The 11,756-nt window shown below is 30.1% G+C and overlaps 1 protein-coding gene across 1 annotated transcript; it reads right to left on the reverse strand.

Annotated features, from left to right (window-relative positions):
* Positions 1 to 1,462: 1,462 nt before the first annotated feature.
* Positions 1,463 to 4,035, reverse strand: LOC8262321. Its single transcript, XM_002532392.4, has 2 exons — positions 3,650 to 4,035; positions 1,463 to 3,179 (listed from the first exon to the last, which is right to left on the reverse strand). The coding sequence occupies exon 2, from the start codon at positions 3,028 to 3,030 to the stop codon at positions 1,705 to 1,707; it is 1,326 nt and encodes a 441-aa protein (XP_002532438.2). The 5' UTR covers positions 3,031 to 3,179; positions 3,650 to 4,035; the 3' UTR covers positions 1,463 to 1,704.
* Between the last annotated feature and the right edge of the window lie 7,721 nt (positions 4,036 to 11,756).

Consider the following 11,756-nt stretch of genomic DNA (forward strand, 5'->3'; position numbering starts at 1 on the left):
TCTTTCTTTAAATGTGACAACTAAACAACTCTTCAAGTTGTTGCCCAAATATAGGCCCGAAGGGAAAGCAGCTAAGAAAGGAAAAGGCTTCTTCGAAGAGCACAAGCTGAAGCTGAGGCGAAAACTGTGGAATCAAAGAAGCTGTTGTTAGGGATTGGATTCAATTTCTTCTTGAGAGTCATCCACCTATTAACTACTTGTTTGCCAATTTTTTGAGTTTTGGGTACTTTAAAGTTGCCTTTTTACTAATTGATATATAAATGTATTAAGTTTTATTGTTAAGTTGTTGGTGCTTTGTAAAATTTGAAATTGTTGAGGCCGGAGGAATTTAAGTTTTAGTTGTTTCAAACACAGATATAATACAAATGCCTAGAACAATAATTACAAACTACCATGACAAGGTTCAAGCTGACATAGAAAAATGCAGCCGCAAGAATGACCTAATAAAAACAAAGACACTTACAAGAACTCATTTCCCAGCTGGGTTCTTTCATTTTCTCACCACCCAAACAGAAATAACAATAAATAAAAAAAACTGAACATAAAACAGAGAGAGTAGCGAAAACACTAACACAATAAAAAAGAAAGAGAAAACTACCTTTTGAAAATTCGCAGTTAGAGGAAAGCTCAAAGATCGGAACCAAATTTCAAGCTTTGGAAGTTTTGAGGCTCCAAGGTGTGATAAATACAAGCTACTTGCTCAGACTCTAGTTTGTGATTTAAAAAAAAAAAAGAAAAAAAAGAAAACAGGTTCAAGAATGAAGATTATATGAGATGAATGCCAGGAGTTAGAGGGCAAGGGCAGCTTGAATCTTGAGAGAAAATGTAAATAAAACACTCAACTTCTTGGGAAAAGTCAATTATCTCCCTAAAAGTCACTTTGGTGCAATTAAACTCCTATGGTTTCTTTATAAGTGAACCATTTAAACGAGTCAATATTTTATTACCTAAGAGAAAATGTACTTGGTGCATAATGTCAACTAAAATCTTATTGTTTTTAATATTAAAATTAAGACAATTGAAGTATTTATGTAGTTAAAATGGAAGTACAAAATTCAAGTCTATGATAGAGTAAAGTTAAGGGTGCTGCATATCTTCCATAAAAAATAATAAACAAGACCTACATGGGCTTGCCTGTCATAAATTCAATCACACCATGAAGAATAATAACAATAATCATACAGCAGCTTAAAAAATTATTGCAACATAACCTCTGACCTTAAGATACTGCACAAAACTCCTGGAATTTTGCTATTATTGTGCCCACAAGTGTTGCCCCATAAGGAAGGGCAGCGATATGTTTTAAAAAAATGCACTGTAACATCCATTTAAAAGTGCAGCAATTCAAACATTTTAAGTGATGATACATATAGCTAAATCAGCATGCTGATGCTAATCATTCAACCTCAATTATAAGCTCATTTATACTATTTATTGACAGAAGAAGAAGAAAAAGAAAAAATGAAACAAGATTTTTGCCACAATATCTTTACCAATAGGTAATAACATCTCATTAGAGTCGAACATTGTAACTAGCTAAAGGTAATGTTGCTATACTGAGTTTACACAATATATGCAGGCAGACTAACTTCCCAACAAGATTCCCCCTCAAATGAATTGCATTTATAGCCAGCAGCAGCTTACCATAAAAGAAGCTCTGCAATCCAGCTGTTTTAAGGAACTAACAATAATAGGACCAAACATTTAGTTAAAATCAACACAGATTTCTTTCTGCTTCAGCTCCAATGCCATTCTCTCGTTCTCAAGTTTCATCCTCTCATTCTCCATCCTCAACTTTTCAAGTTCGCGATCTCTTTTCCGGCTAAATCTTTGCCACTTGAATCGCTGCTTTTCCAATTCCAACGTCTCAATTTGAATTTGTAGCTTTTGCTCTTCTAACTGAAGTGCACGAGACTCCATCCACTGCTTCTGTAACCAAGCTGCTTTTGTACACTCAGGTGAGTTTTGATTCATATCAACTTCGGAAATCTGGAAATTAGAATGAGAACCTTTATTCCCATCCTGAGATGAGTTCCCAAAACAAACATCTTCATGGCCCTGGCCTTGTCTCAACCTTTTTGCAGAGCCCCCCAAGAGTCCATGTATACCCCGGCTTTCCCCATGTGAAGCTTGAGTCTCCGCAAATTCATCATGATCATCAGTTTCCACTTCTTGATCATCTTCATCCATATCATCATGTTGATGCCGTCTCACATCATCATTATCATGACCATCTTTACTTCTAAGAGCTAACTGTAGGGAACGCTGCAGTGCAGGATCGTGAGGCAAATGCAGTCTATTTCCATTATGGTAGGAACACATCTCTTCATAGAACAGATGTTTTGAGCTTAATATTTTCCTAACATCATCTTTCTCTTTCTCTGTTAAATAATCTATAACATCTAGAAGTGCTGGATTCTCCACAACTTGGCAAGAAGTGCCCCTGCCTAGCATGTCGTTGAGCTTTTTATATCTTTTGTTAAGGTCATTGAATTTATCCTCACATTGCTGAGGTGAAACAAGGTGACCCCTTTCAGCCATGACCTTTGAAACTGATTTCCACTTTCCCTTTTTTTGTAGGACAGAAAATTTCCTTCTCATGCCGCTGCCATAATCCGAAGTCACGTCCTCTCCTATGTAAGAGACAGCAGTTATTAGAAGCCTCACCATTTTATCAGTCCACTTAACCCGCTGCCATGGCGATCCTTTTTTCCCTCTACTTGGATCATTGTGACCATCAGCACCATCTTCAGTATAACTTGGTTCATCCTCATCGCTTGCTGAATTTTTCCCCTTATCTCCCTTATTGTAATCAGTCATAGAGATTATTTGATCAGAGTTGCGCATGGTCCCCATTGCCAGGGGAAAACCCTCATGAGTTGAGGGCTGCACAGATGACCCTTGGCGATGGAGAGGGTTCTGTTGATGGTGTACAGCATGCTGGTGCTGCTCTTGATGATGATGAACTCTCGTTGATCCTTGCAAGTCAAAGCCACCAAATATACCTCCTTGTGATAAATTCCCTTCCATTGCTTGTTTCAAACAATGAACTAAGATTATGGGTCTCCTAAGACCCTAGCCTGGGATACAGTTTTGGCTATATAGTAGCCAATTGCAATGATTTATTTCTTCAGTGCAACCAATTGCCACAGTAACTCATCATACAAAAGGGTTTATTCCTGCGCAAGGGCCACAATTATTCATCACGCAACCATATTTCAAAAGTATTAATCATTAGACTCTTCTTTTTACTGAGCAAGATGCTAACTTATCTCCTCTATAATGCAACAAAAGCAACCAATCAAGCAAGTGAAAACAATAAAAGCAATCAAATGTGTTAGGTTTCATATTCAGATAAATTCATAATAAGCTTTCTAATTTCAAACAGCTCGAAACGCGATTTTAAGAACGGAATGATAAATGAAACACCATGATTATAGATTTGAAAGAGCAACTAACTATTGGAAAATAAATAGATAAATAAATAAAAAGAAGCTTAAATTGGTAGATGGTAACTGTATAGAATAATCAAAAGGTGAAAGTTAAAAAAAAAAAAAAAAAGCTTATCATTCTCTAAAGAAATATAAAACAGGCGGCTCCTCCAATGTCCAACGAAACTGGTATGTTCTGCTGGGATTTTGCAACTTACAACTAGACAACAGCGCCAGATGCTTCCAATTTCGACCTGATTTTGCGATAAGAGGAGTCTCATAATTTTTGGGCTGCAGATATTAACTGGGTTTCTTCCTTTCCTTTAAGGAGAATAGCTGGGTTTTCTATTGTAGAGCTCGAAATCAAAGGGGGGTGTGAATTCTTTTTTCCTTTTTCTCAGAAAAAATGGGTATGAAATTGATTTTTTTTTTTTTTGTTTCTATCATTTACTGATATATCGTCTGCTTAACTCTATATAGACACTTGTGATTCTGCCTGAACCCAGTAATAAAACGAGATAATTTTTATTTTATTTTAAAAAAATTATTTGCACTGATCTGAGTCATAAAAAAAAAAAACAAGTTATACAGAGACTATAGTATATGGAGTAAATAGTAACTAAAAAAATTGCTACTTTCTTTTTCTTTTTAAATACAAAATTATTAGTTATATTTTTAGGTTTTATACAAAAAAATCTTATAGCTATATAATCAGTTTTCTATTTATATTGTTGTTTTTGTAAGGTTTATTTTTAGTTTATTTTCTTTTTTCTATACTGTATTTGACTTTTGTTTTATTTTGACTAATTTTTTTATTTTTGATTCAGTTATAATCGTTGAAAGTGAATGTCGAAGATTGTTTCAGTGCTAAAGTTGGTTATATGATGTTATTACAAACATTAAATATAAGCTTGATGAGAAATAATTGTTGATGTTTAGGAATAGTTATTTTGGTTATTTTTTAGATCTTGCTTTTAAGTTGCATTCCTAACTTATTCATTTCTTACTTTTTAGGGAGGTTGAGCAACTTAATAATTTTAAGATGTGGTTTGATGTCTATGATCATAGATTGAGATTTGTTATAGATGAGTTTTCTTTAGTTACAGGTTTGAAATGTCACAGGGAGTTGAACAAGCTTGGTTTTGCTAAAAAATCAAATGCTTTAGTTGATAAGTATTTTAAAGATGTTAAACAGATAAACAAGCAAACCATTGAAGAAGTATTTTTGTCTAAAAGATGGTTGTGTGATGATGATGCTATGAAGCTTGCTTGTTTGTATTTCTTGCATCTTTATCTGTTGTCTTCAGCGAAAGAGAAGTTGATTCTGTTGTCTGATTTTGATGTTTTTAAATCTGGTAAATATTTAGAGGTCTTTAATCTTACTCTTGATTCTTTAAAGAGTTAAGTATATGGAAAAGGGAAGAATATTCAGGAAGGAAAAGAAAAAATATTATTATAGATTGATTGGTTTTCCTTATGCACTTCAATATTAACCTTATGAGTGTTGTCTTTCAGTTGTTAACTCTATTGCTCTTTTGGTGTGTAGTGATATAATTCCTCGAATTTTAAAATGGAAAGTTACTAACATTCTGAGTTATAAATCTTTGGATGGTGGTTTGTTTTGGAATGGAGGAAAAAAGGTAATTAGTTTTCTTCTTGATTTTTTTATTTTTTATAAATACTATTTTTTACATTTTTATATTCTTTTAGTTGAAGCTGAAAAATATTCTTCCCACTACTGTTGAAAGGGAAAAGCTTGATTTGAACAGTTTTTTTTTAAAGGATAAGGGTAAATCTATTATTGATGGTGATGAAAATGTAAAATCAACAAGAAATCTAGTTCAAGTTCATCTGATTCAATTGAGAAAAAAGTGGATTCTCTTTTGTTTGATCAGAAGAAATTGCAAGGTGATCTTAGTGGCCTCAGACTTTGTATTAATTTGAAATTTATTAATATTTTTGAATGTTTATCAGCTTTGAAAAAGAAGCTTAGGGTTGATAAAAAAACTGATACTATAAGCTCTTTTATAATTGAGTTTTAGTTAATTTTTGGTTGATCTTCTTTTTGTTGTTTGATGGTTTTTTTTAGTAATATGTAAGATCATAAAGATAACAGTGTTACTGATAGTTCATTTGATACTAAGGATGATTTTTATGATGATGAAGAAGAATAAGAAGAATATATGTTGTTGAGATAGTTTTTTTAATTTTTATTCTATTAGGTATATAATTTTTATACTTAATGTTCTTTTTTTAATTTCTTTGGTAACTTGTATATAAATCGGAGAAACACTCTGATGCTTCTAAAGAATTTAATATTGATACGAAAGATGATGTTATTGAGGAAGAAAATATAATTGTCTCCAGTTGTAAAAATGATGTTTTGAAGAAAAAGATTATGATGGTAATGGTGGAAATTCTAGGCGTATGTATTGTAATATGAGCGATGATAAAGTTGATGTTGGTATATGTGGTAGTGGTGTTGTTGGTACAAGTAATGATAATGTTAGTATAGGTACTAATAGTGGCACTCGTGATGTTGGAGATAAACTTTAGAAGGTATTGGTGCTAATAAGGTTATTTGCATTTTTTTTATTATTTCATATATTTTTTTATTTTTTTATTTTATAAAGATGATAAGAAATGTGAAGTTAATTTTGGATCTTCTTTTAACGATATTGATCCAGAAGTCTTGAAAGAAACTCTTGCTAAGGCTATGACGGCTGTTAAGGTAAGCTCATTCTATGTATGTTTATTTTTTTATATATTTTAAGTTGATTTGCTGGTTTATTTTTTTATGTTTCTTTTTTACAAGCTATTGATTCTGGTAATGTTTCTAGTACTGTTAATTTAAACTTTGGTGCTGATATACCAGTTTATTCTAAGAGGGTGATTAAACCTAGTTTTGTATTTAAGTCACCTTTTTTAGCTGAGTTTGGTCCTTCTGAAGCTGGAAATGCTAAGAAGAAAAACCTAAATTGGTGATGCGTGATCTTTGTCCTTTTAGTGTTGAACTTTCTACTTTTTCTAATTTTAACAAACAAGTTAAATTTGATTTATGGTTGGATGCTCGAATGAAAAAGAAGAATAAGTAATTTTTTTATTTTTTTTATTTTTTTTAAATTTTTTTTTGTGATTGACTTCATTTTTTTATTTTTATAGGAGAAAGATTTATTATGCAAAAAATATGAAATTAATCCCCCTTTGAATCCTAAAGTTGAAGCTGTTTATCAAAAAATTTGGTTTCATTCACTTCAGTATTATGGTCATGCTCTTTCTTCATTAGTGAGTTTTTTTTTTTTTCATTTTCTTATTTTTTTTCATAAATTTTTTATTTTTTGTTAATATACTTAATGTATGCTAGATATACACTTAATGTATATTAAAGATTGTTCTTTTCTAATAACATATTGATGTGATTTTCTATTACTTGAGGAAGAAACAGAAAATTATACATGATGATTTTCCAAGGTGTATTACAATAGATAATATTTTTTATCAGTAAATACAGAGCCTACATTCTGATTTCTTGAAAAAGAAGGATTTAACTGTTATTTCAGGCTCACATTATGTTGCGAAGATTATTCGTGGTAAATCTATCTTATGTTCTACTCCTTGGGTTGATGTTGATCATGTTTTGTTTTCTATCCATGTTGGCAAGGAGTGGCATTAGATTTTGGATCGTTTGAGTTTCATAGATCATTGTATCTATGTTTATAACTCTTTGAGGTAAAAAAAGAAAAATAATTTTGCATTGGCAGTAGTGGAATCATATAGTATTTTGTTGCCTCATGTTCTTATTGTTGTTGGTTTTTATGATGAGCAGAAGGATATCGATTTTAACTCTAGTCCTTATGCAAATAAGAGTTTCAATGACCCATTTTGTATGAAAATAGTTGATGGGTTGCCTATTCAGAAAGACAAGTGAAGTCTTGTGTTTTATTATTGTATTAATAGTTCTATATTTATTTATTTATTTATTTTGATATTATTTATTTTCTGTTTTGAAGTGATTGCGATGTCTTTGTTGCTTGCTTATTGAATACTTCATCCATGTAAAGGAATTCCCTTCCAATTTTAGCATGGAAATGCATCGGAATCGATTTGCTGCTTTACTTTATGCCTACGCTAAAATGAAGGAAGAAAATAACGTTGCAAGTGATGATGAATTTCATCCAATGTCCAAGTGATAATTGAAGTTGAAGATCTTTTGTTATTTAGATATTTAAGAATTTTTTTTAATGTTATTTTATGCTTTTGAATATTAATGTTGATGTTTTAGTTTTTTATATTTTTAAACATTATTGTATATATTTGTTTATATCTTAATATAAGTTGTTTTTTCATTTATAAGTTTTTTTTATTTTGTTATTCGTTTAGATATATGTATAATATACTTATTATATACCTAAAGTATACTTAATGTATTTTTAATTATATTCTATTTTTTATCTTGATATTTTACTTATCAACAATTTATGACAAGTGAATTTTATACTCATTATAATGTAAATTAATTTTTTATAAAATGAATATAACATTTCAAAATATCAAGTGCTTACAATTGTTTCTTTTGAAATGTCATATATCAAAAACAAACTTCTAATCAATTAAAAATCAAATGACATTATTTTAAACCAATATTGTTTAATTTTCTGATATATTAATTGTTTTTGTAGATTTATGCATGACATTCTATTATGTCTTTATTGTCCATATCTCCTACATTTGTTTTATTTTTTAGTCTCCCATTTTATTTTATTTTTTAGTCTCCCATTTTGTTATTATTCTTCTCTTTTTTGGTCTTCCGGACTTTATTCTCCTTGAGGTGGTAGGACAACTCTTTCCTTCACTTCTGTTGGTATATGTCCCATATTATTTCATTGTCTATTATGTGCATTATTGCTTCATATGTTTTTAGTAATATCTCTTTGTGAAGTATTCTGAGCAAAAAGCATATGGTTCTTGATGCATTTCTTTGAGTACTGCTATAGCATGTTGAAATGGTATTTGATCAATTTGAAATTTCTTGCATATACATATTTTTGCTGTTAGGTCTACTGTATATGTCTTCTCATATTCATACACTGTGTACAGTTCATTTGTTGATTTTGAGACCTGTAATAACAGTAACATTTACCTAAAATATACCAAACATATACAAAAAATATACTTTATGCAATATTAATATTATGAATTAATTAATAGCTTGTAAATCTGACCTTCATTTTCAATGATTCTATGTAATTTTGATTGGGTGTTTCTTCTGCTCTCTTTGCCAATCTTGTGAAAGTCGATTTTACTAAATGTCTATTTGTGTCGCTCAATCTTGAATTAAAGCACATAGATACTCCAACAAAACTGTTATTGGAAGATTTCTTGCTCCTCTATTTTTTGCATTCATTGATTCAGCTATATTTGTTATCAAAATTGTATGTCTATTATTGATGCTATGTGCTCTTGTCCACTTATGGTACCCGATATTTTCTAGGTAAGGTCTTATACGTTTGTCTATCTTGTCTATCTCAGACATGTGATATTCAAAACTCTCTATTGTATATGCCTTTGTTGCTGCGAAGAAAGACTTCTTTAAATTCTTTGTACTTTTTTTGAAGTTTGTTTTCAGGTTGTTGTACAAGTGAAATATGCATATCATATGGCTGACTTCCGGATAGACTTTTGTGTTACTGTTTTAATACTTTCATATCTATCTGATACAATATACATATCATTTCTCACTCCAAATGTCTTCTTCAATCTTTTGAAGAATTACTCCCAAGACGCATCATTTTTAGAATCTACTATACAGAATGCTAGAGGAAATATTTTACCATTCGCATTTTGTGTGCTTGTTAAGAGAAGCGTTCCTCCATAGGCAGATTTGAGGAAAGTTCCATCAATTATTATACAACAAGTCCATTTTTTAATTAAAGCTTGAAGTGCCATGAATATATATAGGAATGTGAGATCTTCTTTTATTTGTAGCTCTATAATTGAACTAGAATTTAATTTTTGTATCATGTACAAATAGCTTGGCAACATCCCATACGATTCTTCTGGCTTTCTTCTTATTTTTTCTAATGCCTTTTTCTTTAATCTCCAAGCTTTTGAGTAGTTTATAAATACCGTAATCATCTTTCATGTCTCTAATTATATCCGAAAGAGTATACACTGTTTTGATGCTGAGATATTTTGTTTTATGCAATTTCCGATGATTGATGTAGTTACTTGCCTTTGATCGCTATGTCTTATTTCCAATGGATATGCATGTATCTTGTTGAGCTTTCGAATCACAAATATTGTTGTTTTCCATTTTTTTAAGCTTTTAGTTTCCAATTGTAATTTTCATCTAAGCATTGTAAAAAATACTGTCTTTGGCAAGACTTTTGCACTTTATATTGGAAATAGTTGTTAAGAGCATAGAAGCTGATTACTGTTTGGAGAGTGTGTTTGTCATTGTATGTTTGACCTTCTTTTATTTTTGAATATCTTATGTTTGTTATCACATCGAATTCTTGACTCTTGCTTTCTATTACTTCATCCTCTTTTCCCACTTTCTTGCTCATTAAAATCGCATATTCAAGTGCACCTGAAATGCTCTTTGTTTGTTCTCCATTTGTTGATTTTCTTTCTATTCCTGTTTTTGATCTTGATGAACCTGCTTCATTTGTTGGTATGTTTCTATTTTGGAATGTGAAGGTTGAATCAAAGAAGTTTTCATTTTCCTAATTCAAAACTGTTATGCATAAAGAATATTTTGTGCAATCTGGTTCTGTCTTTTTGAGCTCCTTGTAGAATAGTAGTGTTTGATTGTCGTCTATTTTGAGAGGTGGATATGAGCTCTTGACTTGATACTTGATTTCGAGTCTGGTTGATGTTTGGTTGATCTTCAATTGATTTGACAGTGTTTGTATTAAACTACTGTAGTTACTTTCTTTTGTGAGTATCATTCCCATTACATCAAGATTGATGTAATTCATATTTTGATTCCATTCACCATTGTATTGTACGAATACTGGTAAGCTCTTCATATATGTTATTCAAAAGAAACATTATATTTAATAAATATTTTTTAAATTAAATATCTTAAATATTTAATAAACATGTAATTAACTTAATATCTACACCTAATCAATAAATAACAAATCAAAATTTTTTTCTCATTTTTCTTAATTTATTTTTCATAAACATTATACAAAATATTATATAATATTATTTTTTCTCTCTCTATATATATAATAAATTAAATATGTACATTTTTTATTTATTTTTGTGAGTGTTTTATTTGAAAATAATTACCTTTAAGCTCTTGTTCTTGAATATTCAAATCTATTTGTTGTTAATTTTCTAGATCTGTGTTGCAGCAGTTCTGTCGAAGAAATGGGAGAAAGAACAGTTTGTTTTCCTTTCAGATCTAGTTTTTACAAAAATTTGATGGACTCTAATCCTTTTTTATGCCGGTGTGTTGTTGCAGGACGAAGATGAATGTTTTCAACGTAAAAGAAGACTGATGCAGGTATTCTTCTTGGTTTTTCGAAGTTAATATAGTGAAGAAATAAAGAAGAAGATTTGGTGTCAGAGGTTGAAGATTGAAGTATTCTTATTGAAAAAAGATTGTTACAACTTTTGTTTTTATTTTTTAGAAGTTTATTGAGTGAAAGGAAGAAAGAAGCACACATTTAAATTTGTGTGAGCAGCTGAAATCTTTTCAAATATTTTATTTGAGTAGCTGAAATCTTTTGTTTTAGATAGGTAATAACTTGAGTATATTTTTGTAATTTTATTTCTTTGGAAAGTGTATTTTTATAAGCTCTTTTCTTGTGAGGTAAAAATGTAATAGATACTAAGAAAATGAATATTAATATAAAGAACCCTTAAAATAATAATTCAATCCAAACTGTTAATAAGTCTGACTAATTAAAAATAAAACAAACAATATATAAGTTTTTCATAATTTTAACTATTGAATATATATATATATAAAATTCAATGGATATAACACATTTTATTTATTCATATATTCATTGAATCTGTTTTAGCATTTCTCTTTTATGTATTTAGAAAATTGAAATCTGACCAATTATAACATGTAGAATTGTTTAAGAAACTAAAATAACAGAAATCAGAGAAATAGATTGCTAGCTAACGAAAGTGTCCAAATTCTATAGTTTGATTAAAAAAATTATAAGAGTAGATAGCTCACCAAAGAGTATCTTGCTATATATATAATATATAATTCACAAAATGCCTTCCATTACACTGCTCAGAATTTTATAGCGACTCAAAAAAGTAAAATAAAATGAAGTTGCAGATTCAATTAAACCC

Source organism: Ricinus communis, chromosome 2 (genome assembly GCF_019578655.1).
Source record: "Ricinus communis isolate WT05 ecotype wild-type chromosome 2, ASM1957865v1, whole genome shotgun sequence".
Classification (NCBI taxonomy): domain Eukaryota; kingdom Viridiplantae; phylum Streptophyta; class Magnoliopsida; order Malpighiales; family Euphorbiaceae; genus Ricinus; species Ricinus communis.